Source organism: Alexandromys fortis, unplaced genomic scaffold (assembly GCF_014885135.2).
Source record: "Alexandromys fortis isolate MF-2015 unplaced genomic scaffold, M_Fortis_MF-2015_v1.1 scaffold_2_1_26212458, whole genome shotgun sequence".
Lineage (NCBI taxonomy): Eukaryota > Metazoa > Chordata > Mammalia > Rodentia > Cricetidae > Alexandromys > Alexandromys fortis.
This window is the reverse complement of record NW_026067930.1, coordinates 6399603-6416722: the sequence shown is the minus strand read 5'-3', so window position 1 is coordinate 6416722 and position 17120 is coordinate 6399603. Positions and strand designations below refer to the sequence as shown.

Here is a 17120-nt window from a genome sequence, read left to right as displayed (position 1 = left end):
GAGAGAGAGAGAGAGAGAGAGAGAGAGAGAGAGAGAGAGCAAGTGACTGCATAAGCTTTACATCTGCAATTACAGTACAAGAGACCACACCCAAGTGGGCAAGTATCTTAAAGGCTATTGGCTTAAGGAGTTCCCACAGCAGGGCCCCACCCACATTCAAAAACTATAGGCAATTAAAAAATGCTGAGAGTGGGAAAAACATTCCTCAGGAGGGATCTGATTCTTAACGGGTTACCTGGTACAAATAGTCAGCCCTGAAAAATTATGTGCATGAAAGAAACACCAAACATATTCATCAGGTTGTATTTATATATTTAGACGTGTGTGTGTGTGTGTGTGTGTGTGTGTGTGTGAATAACAGCTAATGGAAAAGTCTGATTTTGAGAGAGATCAAGGGAGGTTACATGAGAAGAGTTAGAGAGAGGGAAGAGGAAGAAGAAAAGGATGAAATTATATTTAAATTTACAAAAACCAACCAAAAAACACAAAAATAAAATTTATAAAATCAAACATAATAAGGACCTAATTCTATCTTATGCATCTTGCTAGGGACACCAATATGACAAGATATAGTTTATCTCTTTGTGCTTGAAAAAAACAACAAAACAGTGAATAAGTCAGAATGAAGCCCATGATGGCAACAGCATTAAAAGAGATATAATAGCGTGGTGTGCAAATACAGATGTAAAAGATACCATCTGTCAGAGACATCTGTTGTTTTTTGCCTGCCCAGCTTCTCTTTCCTTTTCTGGTAATTGCACTCTGATTTCTTTTTTGAAAACCATGTCTCTGCCAGTCTCAGTTCAACATGTGTTGAATGCCCTTTCCCAAGCTCTTTGCTGGGCACATCATCTGAATTGGGTCAAGGAATTCATAATGAGATTATTCTGAGCATCAAAAAAAAAAAATCACAAATACTCTCTCTGTTTTCCTCTCCTACCTACTTCCTCCAGCAACTCAGTCAATGATACAGTGAACTCTTGCAAGTCTATGGATATAGCTGACATCCAGTTCTCTCACTGCGTATAAAAGCCCTAACTAGGCAGCAGAGATCCTAGGAATAAAGGTGGAGTAAGTCACTAAGACCACCAGTCTTCACCCTTAGATCTAGCCAAGGGAAAAAAACAAATTCTGACCTAGTACTTTCAGTTGTGGGAGCTAATATAGGTAGGTTTTCTTTATTTCTTTTTTTATTTTATGAATTTTTTTTTTTACTTTTAAAATTGATTTTATTGAGCTATACATTTTTCTCTGCTCCCCTTCCATTCTCTCCCCTCCCCTTCAATCCTCTCCCGTGGTCCCCATGCTCCCAATCTATGCAGGACATCTTGTCTTTTTCTACTTCCCATGTAGATTAGGTCCATGTATGTCTCTCTTAGGGTCTTCATTATTTTCTAGGTTCTCTGTGATTATAAATTGTAGGCTGGTTTTCTTTTCTTTAATGTCTAAAAGCCACTTATGTGTGAGTACATATGATACTTGTCTTTCTGCATCTGGATTACTTTACTCAATGTGATGTTTTCTAACTCCATCCATTTGCCTGCAAATTTTAAGATGTCATTTTTTTTTATGCTGTGTAGTATTCCATTGAATAAACGTACCATATTTTCCTTATCCATTCTTCGGTTAAAAGGCATTTAGGTTGTTACCAGGTTCTGGCTATGACAAACAATGCTGCTATGAACATAGTTGAGCACATGTCCTTGTGGTACAATTGAGTATTCTTTGAGTATATACCCAAAAGTGGTATTGCTGGGTCTTGAGGAAGGTTGTTTCCTAATTTACTGAGAAATTGCCATACTAATATCCAAAGGGGCTCCTACCAGCAATACAGGTGTGTTCCCTTTACCCTGAAACCTCTCCAGCATAAGTTGTCATCACTGTTTTTGATTTTGGCCATTCCTACAGGTGTAAAATGAAATCTCAGAGTTGTTTTGATTTGCATTTCTCTGATGATTAAGGATGTTGATAATTTCCTTAAGTGTCTTTCAGCCATTTTAGATTCATCTGTAGGGAGTTCTCTGTTTAGGTCTGTACACCATTTTTTATTGAACTATTTGTTCTTTTGATGACCAATATCTTTTTGTATATTTTGGAGATCAGTCCTCTGTCTGATGTGGGGTTGGCAAAGATCTTTTCCCATTCTGTAGGTTGCCATTCATCTTATTGACCATGTTCTTTGCTTTATAGAAGTTTTTCAGTTTCAAGAGGTCCCATTTATTACCTCTTTCAGCGTCTGTGCTGCTGGGCAGTACCACACCAAATGCACCAGAACTTGTCTGATAACTTTATTTCTTTTAAACTTTGCTTATCATATTTTAACAAAAAGAAATATGATTTATATATGCAGAAATAAAGTATTATATACTCCATGTAGATAAGTGTTACAGAAGAAAATCACTACCCCTCTCATGACTCCCATCATCAGCATCTGCATCAAATCTTTATTTTTTATTCATAACAGTTATTCTGTTCCAGGGTCTTTCAGTTCTAAGTCTGAGTTTCAAATGGTCTTGTACATTAGCTCTCTGTTTCTCTTGCAATTAACCACAGAAGAAAGAAGAAAAATGGACCAGTGATGAGTCACACTGTTTATCCCCTTGGCATGTCAGACATTTGAAGAAGCTAGTAAAAACAGAAAAAACTTTGTATTTCCTCAACTGAACAAATATGGGTTAATATGGATAAAGACTGTTTTTATAAATGCTAAATGAAGCTGGGTATGGTGGCACATACCTTTGATTCCAGTACTCAGGAGGCAAAGGCAGGCTTATCTCTAAGTTTGGGGCCAGTACGGTCTACAGAGTTCCAGGATAGCTAAAAGATATACAGAGAAACCCCGTCTCAAAAGACCAGACAAAGAAACAAACAAAAATTAGGCAAACAACAACAAAAAACCCACTAAATGAACCTGAATATTTCTGAAATATAATATGTATCTGTACTTCTAAAAAATGGGATTCTGGAGTGTTTTGTTAGGTTCAAAATATACCTATATGCTTTTTAAAGTTTATGAAAAAGTCATATGTTTATGATTCTGTGGTATTCTAATTTCTTCTAATTTATTATTCATTTGCTTTTTTTTCCCAATTAACATTGTATGCTGAGAGGAAAACATTCTATATTGTGGAAGAATATATCAGATATCTGTAGATTTCAAAAGAGAGAACTGGACAAAACATAACATTTCTACAGAGAACAAAGCCCTTAGTTTTCCACGTATTCAATGTAGATTACCTATTTTCTTTTAGATCATGTAATTTTCTAATCTTTATTGGGGTTTGTCATCTATGGCCATTTTATCAAATAGTTCTGAGTAACTTTCAGAGTTCATCTGAGGTGACCAGGGATGGGCATTCTTGTAATCAATTCATTTCTGTAATGTGTACCTGTCAGGAATGAATTTTTACATGTGTTTAAAGAGCTAGAGACATTCCTATTTAAATTAGCTGACATGTTGTGTGTGTTCAGAAAAATCCCATATTGATAAGAAGTGCCATTTCATAAATACACCATTTTTTTCTAACTATTTGCAAGATGTGGTAAAACTGGCAGAAAGGAAAGGAAGCTAAAAGTTTGGAGATTTTTCCTATTGTGTTGTAAATATGCGCGTGATTTATTTTTCATCCTCGGGATGTTATGAGGTAGGTATGCATTATACGATACTTAGCTTAACTGTTTAAATATTGTATTAGTTGGTGTTCTCCAGGGAAACTCCAATCCAGTCTCCAGAAAATGGAAGATAGTTGGAAACAAAGAAAGATATTACAGAGAAATGATAGGCAGAGAAATGACTGGATGGAGGGACTTAACTTAGGAATCAACTCATTTGACCAGAGACTGAGATGATCTATACAAATCACAGATCCACAGGGGAAAGATGTGAGAACTTGTTAGAATGGTCTCCTGTACTGTGGAGAACTGCCACGGGCACACAAGGAGACCTCTATAACAGAGAAATGTCTAGTCTTAGAATCTGGGGAAATTGACGTAAAGATGTGAGAACAAGGGCAAGGCTCAAGAACAGGCCTTCTTGTTCAGTGGAAGTTCTGGAGTCAAAGCACCAAAGGAACGTGAGGTCTGGAGTCTAAGGCAGGAGAAGATGGACATTTTTGTCTCTGTAAGAATGAAAAAGTTGTCCTTTCCTTCCTCAGCTCTCCTTCTCTCTGCAGTGGTGGATTGACACTCGCCTGCTTTGGCCCTAGGTCGGTCTCCCTTACTTGCTTCAGTGAGTGATTCAGATTTCAGGGTTTCCCAGTATCTACTCCGAAAATACCAAGAAATAATGTTTCACCTCTAATTAACGTCTTTACCAGTTCTTGCAGAGTTCCTTGATTGTACAAGTAGATATCTAAATTTATTCATTTGAAGATATAAAATAATCAGCTTGTGTGTAAATGAAGCTGAAATTTAAAATAGAGTTTCTCCAATTGCACAGCAGTGTACAAGTCAAATGAAGGCAGGTATAATTAAAATGAAAAGAATAACTGACTCAAATTTAAGGCAAAATATGGTTGTTTCATAGGCTATGTTCTATCTAGTTATATGATCTTAGGACAGATCAATATAACCATGTTTCTCATAAGTAAATGAAGAAAAGTATGCTCAGTTTATTTTTAGGTTCAAAACAGATTATATAATACTCTAAAATAACTGTAAATGGGATATTTTAAAAATTGCTATAAATTCAAAACATATTTGTTTCATCCCATTATAGAAATGCGCAATTCACTTTCTTCCCCCCCCCCCCATGGTCTATAGCAACCATGTTTTAAAACAAAGTGGGATAGTTGCTCAGCTGTTCCCTAACAAACGTCATCAGAAAATAAAAGGATTACGCAGTGACAACACACACCTTCTCAAACGCATTTGCTACCTGGAGTAAGCTATGCTTCTGGAAGGGTAAGAGAACCTGACCACACCTCACAGGGAAGTCGAGCTTAGTGATGCTTTTCAGAAACTTTGGTCTCATGCAACGAGATGTATATCTATGCTTCATTATTTCAGAAGATCGCACATTATCATTACATGTGAGAAGAAACAGCAAAATCCTTTTCCTTCACACACAGCGTGCTGCTCACAGATTACTTTCATTGTGTCACTAAGACTTTCCTTCTTCATTATTGTATCCTTTTCTTTTTTTTTTTAGTTATTTTGTTTTATGAGACAGAATGTTGCCTTAGCTGTCCTGAAACTCACTATGTTTCTCAAAGTCAACCTTAAGCACGTGGGGGCATTCTTTAGCATTCCGAATGCTGAGAGGATAGGCACAGGCCATCTTAGCTGGTTGTTTATGTGGTTTTGAAGTATAAAATATTGAACTGACTTTTCTTGGCAGGTGAGAACAAATGTCTGTTCATCCCAGAAAAGCCACCAATGGCAGGCCAAAACTATAGTTTGGTAGATCAGTGATTTTAATTTGTGTTGCTTAGAGGAACACTGATGAGGAGTTGCATATAGAAACATGGGCAGCTCATAAATATCTACAACACATAAGAAAGCATCCATCTTTCAGTAATTTTTAGTTGTTTAGATACCTTTTGGGAGGGCACAAGTTTTGTGTGTCTTGTATTCTCTGCCCTCCCTGCCCCCAGTCCCTGCTGCACTGTCTTGTGAAATACAGTTGAGTATTTCTTGTGTTGCTCCATGTTCTTCATTATCCCTTCTTTCTGCCCATAACAGACGCCTGCTCTTTTGAGGGCCACTCTTTTGGGGGTCTCATTCCAACACATCTGCCCTGATTCTAATATAAATATAGCCATGACATAATCAGACTATCACATTTTGCATCATGGATCCACACTCAGGAGAAAGTGAATTTTGGTTTAAGACTTCCCTTTTACTTCTGAAGGTAAACTCATATTTAGCACAGCATGCTCTCTGTGAGAGAGGTTTTTATCATTCTCCACAGTTATGAGCATCAGAAACCATGTGCATATATTGAATATGAACAGTTGGCTTTCAAAAAGTATGTGCTGAAAAAGATAAAGCACAGTACCTCCTTCAATTAGATCTCAAGTATGGCCATTTCTCTTTTCCTTTGTTTTGAGGCTACAAACTAGGAAGTCTTTCCTGCAGAGAAACTTCACCAGGCAAATCTGTGCAGTGGTAACTTTTAAATATATCGACAAAGTAGAACACAGGGCTGATTGCATTGCATTAGTCTTCAAAACAATTAAACATAATAGTAAATCAGAGCCAACCACAGTTTTGAATTTATCTTCAGTGTAATGAATAACATCTGCATCTGCAGGGGAACAATTCCTACTTTTCTGCAAAGTACAACAAGCCAGTGATTGCATTTTCCTTCTCCTTATGTAATATTTCTTTATTATTTGGTAAATCTTTCCTTTTTACAGTCATGCTAGGTCTGGTAGAAATCTTCATCATCCTACTGTCTAAGTTCTTAATTTCATGAAGCAAGATTTTAAGTATAGGGGACCCGAGATAATACCCCAGAATTCCAGGTAGACTGCAATAAAAGCCAAGTTAGGATTTGTAGGAAATGGGACTCAGTGTTTGTGCCTTCTTTCCTATCACATTTATTTTCTATGAACTAGAACCGAATGTTAGAGGTGATTCAAGAGTATCTGGTGCTTTTTACTATTAGGTCTACAAGTTGCATCTAGATTACCAATGAAGAAGTCCATCAAGCCTAGTTTTAGCTAACTTCAGTAACCATAATAAATGCATGGTATTTACAGTCAATTAAATTATCATGAGAAATTAGCATGTGAGGAGCTCATGAAGTTAACAAAGATGGGAATAAATAAATAAGAGCATCCTGGTGTTTATCTCATATATGATGATCTCTCCTATTCGTTATTAAGACCTGATTAACTGTCCTAAAGAGTTGCTGTTTAATGATGCCAAAGCTGTGTTGTACTTGGAGAAATAAGGTTTTCCATTTCTTTGAGACAGGGTTATGTATGCCAGACTGACTTTGAACTCTATGAGTACAGACACTGGATTCTTTTTTCTCTTCCTCTTGAGTTCTGCTATCACAGATATGTACCACCACACATGGTTTATGCAACACTAGGTATCAACCCTATGATCTCACATGCTAGGCAAGCACTCTATGAGCTGAACCATATATCTAGCCCTAGATATGGAAATTAAAATTTATGAAATCGAGAGTCAACTTACATGAATTCGGATTGGATATCATGCTGGATAGATTTTATGACAACTTGACATAGGTTAGAGTCATCTGAGAGGCAGGAATCTTATTTGAAAAAATATCACCTTGCATATATATATATATATATATATATATATATATATATATATATACACACACATACACAAGCATGTAGGGCATTTTTCTTTATTAGTGATTGACAGAAGAATGCCCAAGTCATTGAGGTTTTGCCACCCCTGGGCTGGTAGTCTTGGAATATGAAAGAAAGGATACTGATCAAACCATGAGAAACAAACCATCAAGAACTCTTTGTGTTCGCTACATAAGCTCCTGTCTCTGCATTCCTGCCCTATTTTCTTTCCTTCCCTGACTTCCTTCCATGTTGGACTATGATGTGGAAGCATAAGAAAAATAACCCTTTTCCTCCCCAAGTTTCTTATGGTTCAGAGTTAATATGTTTGTCTAGCCTACACAAGATTCTGGGTTCGTTGTCTGCAACAACACACAGTCACACACGCACACACAAACACCCCACAGCCACCACCAACAATAATGACATCTATGAAAAATACGAGCTTATTAAGATGACAACTGTCTGGATGACTTAGTTGAATTTTTAACTTGTCCTAATCCTGTTGAACTTTCAGGACATGCTGAAGGCCAGAATTTCCTTACTAGTGGGGTAGCATAGACTTGTAAGACACTGTCCAAATGATGGCAAGGCAACCTCCAACTCCATTTTGAGGTAATCTTCATGCTGAATGACAGCACCCACTGCTGGATGCCTTGCTTCAGATAGGTCCGACACCCTGGGATGGATGTGTGAAGTCAGTGCCATGAAAAAATTGTAACCACCTGTTGTATAAACACGTGGCCCTGAATAGCTTGGCGTGATGTCTTTATTTATTCAGTTTCAATGACTTGCACGAACAGTTTCATAATCAGTTTTACTTGCTATGTTTCTAAAAATGGTTACAATAATTACCAGTTTGTTCCTTGCTTCTTTCCCCTTCAGTCCCCCAATCCTCCCACAGTAGCTTTACCTTTATGATCTATATATCTCTAATGTTAGGAGCATAAACAGTCTTGCAAGCTACAAAGGAACTTTTCTAAAGGTGTAGCACAATGTGCTCATTTGGCAGCACACCCAGTTACAGCATCTTGAAAAGTGAGAGACAATTTTGTCTCTAGTAGTTAATATTTACATCTGGTATGGTCTGGGTTCTCACATTAATCTCACCAGCCAAAGTTGGATCAATCCACTCCACACTCTGTATTACTCTATCTCCCCTAGAGATATACCAGATTTATCCTGAAGGCAACCTAATTTGGAAACTTACTTTTAATAGTTGGCACTGCTTATCCCTTGTCCTTATATCCATCTCTCTTAACTGAGTGTGTTGGCACAGTTTGCTCAACCTCCTTAGCTATCAGGGAAATGCAAATCAAAACAACTTTGAGATATCATCTTACACCTGTCAGAATGGCTAAAATCAAAAACACCAATGATATCCTTTGCTGGAGAGGTTGTGGAGAAAGGGGTACCCTCATCCATTGCTGGGGGGAATGCAAACTTGTGCAACCACTTTGGAAAGCAGCGTGGCGGTTTCTCAGGAAATTCGGGATCAACCTACCCCTGGACCCAGCAATAACACTCTTGGGAATATACCCAAGAGATGCCCGATCATATGACAGGGGCATTTGTTCAACTATGTTCATAGCAGCATTATTTGTAATAGCCAGAACCTGGAAACAACCTAGATGTCCTTCAAGGAAGAATGGATGAAGAAAGTGTGGAATATATACACATTAGAATACTACTCAGTGGTAAAAAACAATGACTTCTCGAATTTTGCATGCAAATGGATGGAAATAGAACACACTATCCTGAGTGAGGTAACCCAGTCCCAAAAAGATGAACATGGGATGTACTCACTCATACTTGGTTTCTAGAGATAAATAAAGGTCAGTGAGTCTATAATTTGATCTCCTAAAGAAGCTAAATAAGAAGGTGATCCCAAAGAAAAACATATAGCTATCCTCCTGATTATGGGAAGTAGACAAGATTGCCGGGCAAAATAGGGGATCTTGGGGGTGGGGGGAGGGAGGTAAGGGGAGATGGGGAGAGAAAAGTGAGAAGGGGAGGGTGGGGGGAACTTGGGAAACGGGATGTTTGGGATAAAGGAAGGTCGGATAGGGGAGCAGGGAAGCACACATCTTAATTAAGGGAGCCATCTTAGGGTTGGCAAGAGATTTGGTGCTCCCAGGTGCCCAGGGCGATGTCCCCAGTTAGTTCCTGGGGCAGCTGAGGACAGAGAACCTGAAATGACCCTATCCTATAGCCATACTGATGAATATCTTGCATATCACCAGAGAACCTTCATCTGGAGATGGATGGAGATGGAGACAGAGACCCACACTGGAGCACCGGACTGAGCTCCCAATGTCCCAAGGAGGAGCAGAAGGAGGGAAAATATGAGCAAAGAAGTCAGGACCACGAGAGGTGCACCCACCCACGGAGACAGTGGGGCTGATCTATTGTGAGCTCACCAAGGCCAGCTGGACTGCGACTGAAAAAGCATGGGATAAAACCGGACTCTCTGAATATGGCGGACAATGAGGGCTGCTGAGAAGCCAAGGACAATGCCACTGGGTTTTGATTCTACTTCAAGTTCTGGCTTTGTGGGAGCCTAGCCAGTTTGGATGTTCACCTTCCTAGACCAGGATGGAGCGGGGAGGACTTTGGACTTTCCACAGGGCAGGGAACCCTGACTGCCCCTCAGTCTGGAGAGGGAGGGGGAGAGGAGTGGGGGGAGGGGGAGAGGAGAGGGAGGAGGGGGGAAAAGGGAGACGGGGAGGGAAATGGGAGGCGGGGAGGAGGCGGAAATTTTTTTCTTTTCAATAAAAAATTATATTAAAAAAAAGAAATGAGTGAACTGTGGATTGCTACAATTCTACTTCGTACCTTGTTCCTAGAGTGTTCCCACTAATTTCTGATGTCATCTATTCATTGACATTTCTCAAAGACTCTTGTGGTTAAAATCATTCTTTCCAGAACAGTTATACAAATGTATACTATTAAACTTTATTACCTGCTGTGACTCATTTAGGCCAGCATAGTGGATGCAATGAGAAGTAGGTAGCACATACGCTCCTGGTGTCAATCCCAGAGTCATGCAGTGAACTGTCTACAGATTTTTGCCAAGTGGGTTCTTGTCTCCAGGATCTTGCCACAGGAGAATCATTCACGCTATTCTCAGCTATTGTTTCACAAAGAAGTCACGTGGCCCCTGCCACCCTACTGTCATGATAGTTGATATTCATCACAGCGTTGTCACAGCGACTGGGAAAAAAATCATAAAAGAAGAGCAAAATAGTAATTCCTGGATTTTAAGAAAAATCTCTGGTCACTAAAGATGTGATTAATCTCCATTATTAGTTTACCCCTCTTTCTTATTTCCTTCAACAGTTATCAATAACCTTCTGACCTCTGAGAATTAAGAACTGATTTGTGGGTTTTTTTCTACACATTTTTGGTTTTTAGCAAATAACAGAGGTCTTTTCAATCCTCAGTGTATATTCAATATTATCATTGGCCTACAGTTCCAAGAAGGAAGAAGAGACCAAAGAAAATTTAGTTACAAATTCAAATCAATATTTTGATAATTTTCATTTATTTAATCTATCTTTTTCTTTTTTTTCTGTGTTTATGTGTTGGGGAATGTGTGCCAAGTTGTTTGAGCTGAGGTGGGAAGATAGCTTGCAGGAGCCAGTTCTCTCTTTCTAAAAGACATATTTTTTTGTAATTGAATTCAAGACATCAGGCTTGGTAGTAAGCATCTTTATGTATAGAGCCAACTCATAGGCTCAGAGTTTATTTCTTATTTAGCTAAATAATAATAAAACATTTGAATTTTGAGTTTATCATATTTTGAGTACTTTTACTCACTGAAAATCTAAAATGTTCTTGGTGTCATGGTGGGAGATTTATAACTGGCATTGGACTGAAGTTATTAATCTTACATCACGGTGTGGAAAAGACCATTTTAAAATGTCATTCTGTCTTTCTCTATATGCTTCCTAAGTATTTCCAAATTTGGCTATCTTAGTTGCCGGCCCAGAGGTTTGGTTTCAGTTGAGTATGTACGGTGTTAGAGAATTTTCTACTAACGTCCTAAGTATGACAGATCCCAGGTACATAGTTCCAGGACTGCCACCACAAGCCCTTAATGTATTAACATTTACAAAGAATCAGAAAACTCAATTTAATTCAGTTCACCAGCTGCTTCATGCTGAATTTTTGAAGTCTCTCTTTTACTATTTATGAAATAAAAATCATATTTCATTTAGAATTTGTCCATGATGATTATTATAAATAAGCACTGAGATTCCAGGAACAATCACTGATAATTTTATTTCCTTCCTCTTCTGAGATGACAAAACAGACATTTATATTACATAACCTAGATTATAAAAAGTTGTTGAATATTCTTTTAAAGATAATTTAGCGTTAGGAAGTTTGGAAAAGCTAGAACTTAAAGTGGAACTTAAGCTCAAATATGGTTTCTACACTTATTACCATGGCCATGTTAAGTACCAACTTTAAGCTGTACTTTCCTACCTACAAGTAGAGATAACTGAGTATTTCCTTTCTCTTCAGCTAACAGGGCTTTCCATCTGAGTCGACCCGGGACATCTCCAACTCAATGGAAACCGTTCTCATTTTCTTTCTCTTCCCAGCCTAATTTTGTCTATAGCTTTGATTTTTTTAGATTGCAACGTAATAATAACAGATACTTTTTTAAATTTTATTTTTTTAAACAAAGGAAACAAATCATTCTTTTTTCATTTTACATACCAACCCCAGTTCCCACTCACTCCCCTTCTCCCATGTTTTCTATTTTTCTGCCTACACCACCCCGCCATGCACTTTTCAGAGAGGATAAGGCATATTTCTTTGGGGAAGGTCCAAGTCCCTTCCTACTATATCTAGGCTGAGGAAGGTATTCATCCAAAAAGAATGGGTTTCAAAAATGCCAGTATAAGCAGTAAGGATAAATCCTGGTGCCACTGCCAGTGATCCCACAGTCTGTACCTGCCATACTCTTGCCACCCACATTCAGAGGTTCTAGTTTGGTCCTATGTTTCCTTCGCTGGCTGACTGGAGTTTGTGAGCTCACATTAGCTCAGGGAAACTGTTTCAGTGGATGTCCCTATCATTGTTTTGACCTCTTTGCTCATATCCTCACTCCTCACGAATATTCTTCAACTGAACTTTGGGAACTCATCCCAGTGCTCTGGGATGGGTCTCTGCCTCTGTTTCCATCAGTTGCTGGATGAAGGTTCTATGGTGATATTTAAGATATTCCTCAATCTGACTACAGGGCAAGGCCGGTTCAGGCACCCTCTCCTCTATTGCCTAGGGTCTTAGCTGGGATCATCCTTGTGGATTCCTTGGAATTTCTCTAATGCTAGGTCTCTTGTTACCCTTCATAATGGCTCTTTCAATCAAAATACCTGTTTTTTTGCTCCCATCTTTGTCCTTCGTCCATCTCAACTCTCCTGTTTCAAGTTCTCCTCACCCCTCCCCTTCTTCCCTCCTCTTCCCCTTCTGTCCTATGTTCTTCCCCCATCTTTATGCTCCTAATTTTGTCAGGAGATCTTGTCTATTACCCTTTTCCAGTTGAATCTATATATGTATTTCTTAAGGTTCATCTTGTTACTTAGCTTTAGGGTCATGGGCCCTAAAGAAGGGTTCATTATTCTTTGCTTTACAGCTAGTATTCACTTATGAATGAGTATATTCCATGTTCATCTTTAAGCTTCTGGGTTACCCACTCAGGATGTTTCTTTCTAGTTCCATCCATTTGCATGAAAATTTCAATATGTCATTGTTTTTATTGCTGAATAGTACTCCATTATGTAAATGTACCCCATGTATGCATGACATTCAAAGGCTTCCACGACTCTCTCAATTCGTTTCTGATCTTTCATGAGTGTGACATTCTTATTCTGAACCCCATGTTGATTTCTACAATCAGAGAAAGTGCATTCATAATCCACAGTTTGAGTAGTGAAGGACTTAAATGCAGAAACAGACGAGCAATTGCTGTAGTTTGCCATATATATATATATATATATATATATATATATATATGAGAGAGAGTCATAATTTATTTTACTTTTGTCATACTGTGAGCGTGACACTGACCTCAGAAGTAATTGAAACAGGTTTAACTGAACCCTGCTCTCACTCCTCCCTATTTTCTGTTCCTTGCATTCCTCTTCCTCTGCATACTAGCAGTGAAAGATATTTTGCATAAAACATCCATTCATGAAACACATGGACACTTTCATAAAAGCATCTTAGTCTAACGTGGGGAGGGATATCAGAGCCACCCCTATACTACAAACTTTGTTCTAGAGATCTCAAGCCCAGTAGGGTACCATTTGAAAAACTACACTGCCTTTTCCAGGCTGGCTTTCCACATAGCTACATCAACAATTTTTCACAGGCTCCTAATAGATACCTCGCTTGCAATTGCTGTTTAAGTCAAAACTCCCAGTTTCCTCTCAATGAATTGGAAGGTAATGCAGTTTTAATTTTAAGTCCAATTATATCTTGAGAGATGAATAGCGCAGGGCAAATCCTTGCTTAGGGCCAAAAGGGAGTGATGAATCATTCACTTACATGATCAGATTGCTCTAAGCCCCTCTGGGCCTCTCAGGAAACAGAAAGGTGTAGTTATAACCAGCCTCTTTGGTGAAAAATTAAATGGAAAGGGGAATGAGGGTAGATGTTGCTGGTATAAGACAGGCTATTTAAGCTACGCTGCAGTTAAATAAAAATTCCACGGCTTATCACAGCAAAAGCTGTACATACGTCATGTCAGCTCATTTCTTCAAGGCATTCTACCCACTATAGTTATTCAAGCAACCATTGTCAGTGGCTCCAGTTTGATGCAAACTCTGAGATCACTAGCATGCAGGGAGGGAGATGTAGTGGGTATGACATAACGGTTCTGTCTATAATTTATAGACTACTACAGTTTCTTGAAGAAGATATTCACAGACAGAGAAAAGCAATGCTACATTGCTTTCTCAAAGGGAGAACAAGAAATCACAGATGAAATGTGATCATTGATTGTTTTAATTTGCACTGCCCTGCCTTCTTGTTTCTCCCAATATGTCTCATTAAGAATGGAACTGAGAACAAAAATGATAGTTAGTAATTCCCACTAAGAACCAATTGTATCTAAGTTTATAAAGATTTAAAACTTCAATGGAGTGCGACTTGGGAGATGGCTCAGTCCCACAAGTGTTTGTCCTTCAAACAAAAAGACCTGGGTTTTATCCCCAGATTCCATGAAAAACAGCTAGGGATTGTGGGGGATATTTGCAATCACAGCACTGGGGAGGAGATTTCCAACTTGAGGCCACACTAGGATACAGAATAAGATACACATACACAAACAAATTTTACCAATGGTTTGGTATTTGTATTTCTTATTTTACAGTTGTAATGACTCATAGAACCTCAAATATTTTTCTCTGTGATCACACTGCTGTGTCAAAAACAAAATCACTAGTGTCTTAGAATAATCAATAAATGAACACATCAAACCAGGAATGCCTCAAGGAGCATATCTTATGCACATATTCCTGATAATAACAACTATTTACAAATCAAAACAAAAAATCAAAAAAGAGGGAAACTGTTGAAACTGCAACTTTTCATGAATCGTGAAGTTCAATATAAGTATATATAAAGCATCACTTCTGCAGGAATATATGCCCAATGTCTCTCTGTTTTCTTTTGGAGTGAGATTCAATGAACAAGTAGCTTCCGCCTACAAAGTGACACCATTCTTTTTTTCCTTAAAATTTCTCTTAGCCAAAGATTATTGCTTCAAAGTATTTTACATGCTTCTCATCAATTTATACTTTTACATTTATATTTAAAATCTCCCTGCTTCACAGCCTGTTTGAATAAACACAAACTCATTCATGCATGATCTTATTCCATTGTTTTTCCATTTGTCTCTAAATGCGGTAATTCTTTGAAAAAATTTTATCAGAGTATTAATTAGGTTCAATATAGGTGAGGAGTATAATCAGAAACCTTTTCCAGATGTCATGACCCACAGTCCATATCATCTCACCTCTCAGTGCTGCATTCTGCCCTGGGAGATGCCTTGCTACACTTTATAAACCACAGTTCTAATTAAAGAGGCCTTGAGGTTGCTTCCAGAAAAAGTAGGGTGTGAATGATGAGACAAGTTAAATAAGCAAGCAAGCAAGGAAGCAAACAAACAAACAAACAAAAAACACCATTCATGGATAAAATGTTAATCCAAAGTGCTTCTCGTCAGCGTACCTATAAGAATAGCATCATATCTTTTCTGTGTGTCCAAGGTAAAAGCATGAGGGTATATAATGCCTCAGACAATTCCTTTATATCTCTGAGAGATAAATTCAAAGTTTGGGCTTTCCAGTCTCCTAGTATTATGATCTGGATTCATTTCTTAAATTTTCGTGATTTTGCTTTCTCACCTATATGCTATTCTTTATGAAACAGAATATTCATATTTTCTATATACTTTTATTTTGAAGTGAATTTGAAGAAAAATTTAAATGGGATATTAGATGGGAAGTTCTCAGAACATACTACATGCCAGACAAAGATAGGCAGAGATGATGTGAGAAACGGCCTCTGGGGCAAGAGGCAGATTAAAGTCAAATCCTAGCCGTTTACCTTTTTAGGAGATGGTAACTTTAGAGGTCGCAGGCAGGACCACAGACTGAGATGTGAAGGTGAACGTATGAAGAAAATTCAAGTAGTTCCTCAGGACAAGAAGTCTGTGGTAAATGAGTTGTGAATTCTGTCTGCAAGGAAGAGAAGTGCTACACAGGATGCTGGATGTCCTGTTCTAGGGGATAGTGATAACACAAATGAAGTTTGACTTCCATTTTATTGTTCATGGTAATTAGAAAGTGGTAATGCGTATATCTGCACAAAGCTTATATGTTAGAAATGTAATCCTTAACGCTCCAGGTTGGGAGGTGGAGCCTGCTGCGAGGTTTCAAGATCATGAAGACCTCATTCCCCTGGGAAGGGTGACACTGTTACCAAAGGTGTGGGCTCGGTCTTCGGTTTGGTAGGCTATGTGGGACCACAGCATTTCTCTTTTTTTTTCAATACAAGTCTTTTATTGTCCCAAAAGACACCCCAAATTGTATTAAAATTCAGGATCTTGTTTCTGGAACTGGTAACTTAGGTCTACTCATCAGCCTGCTGCACTGTTCCCTTTTCAGACACATAGATACCATCGAAAAACTTCCTGATATCCTTGTTCTTAACTGTTGTAGCCTGCTGTATCAGAGCCGCCGAGTTTGAAACAAGTTCAGTGTCATTCCCTTCAAGGATTAATTCATCCTTCTGGGCTTGAGAGACAGAACAAACAACGCCTGTCCTCATCCGAACCCTGCGGGTGTATTTTTCACCCAAGAAATTTCGGATTTCAACCAAAGACCCATTCTCCTGAATAATGACGTTGATGGGGAAGTGACCATACACGGACCTCATCTTGTAGCGGAAGCCCAGCGTAACACCCTTGATCATGTTTTGAACGTGGCTGCAGATGGTTCTGATGGTGGCCAGTTCCTTCCTGTTGCCCCACCATTTGTCAACCCGGAGCCTCTTCTTCTTCTTCCCAAGAAGGCTCAGCTCTACGTTGATGTGATTGAAGGCGCGCACAGTCATTGTGAAGGGCCCCAGAGGAACCCTCCGGAGGGACTTCAATCACAGCATTTCTTCCTTGCCTGTCTTCTGCCTCTCTGACTACACAGCCAGAAGACACTCTCAGATGACAGCACCTTGTCCTTCATGGCCTCCAGAACTGTACAATATGCGTGTGTCCTTCACAGATTACCATATGAGACATTGTGAACAGTAACCCAAAATGGGCTAAGACAA

The 17120-nt window shown here is 38.7% G+C and overlaps 1 protein-coding gene across 1 annotated transcript; it reads right to left on the bottom strand.

Moving 5' to 3' along the window:
• Positions 1–16341: 16341 nt before the first annotated feature.
• LOC126503486 (60S ribosomal protein L9-like) lies at positions 16342–16907 on the bottom strand. Its single transcript, XM_050145194.1, has one exon. It carries the CDS (start codon positions 16905–16907, stop codon positions 16425–16427), a length of 483 nt encoding a protein of 160 aa, XP_050001151.1. The 3' UTR covers positions 16342–16424.
• Between the last annotated feature and the right edge of the window lie 213 nt (positions 16908–17120).

Coding starts and splice junctions, on each gene's coding strand:
- LOC126503486 (XM_050145194.1), bottom strand. CDS start 16,907: ATGACTGTGCGCGCCTTCAATCACATCAACGTAGAGCTGAGCCTTCTT.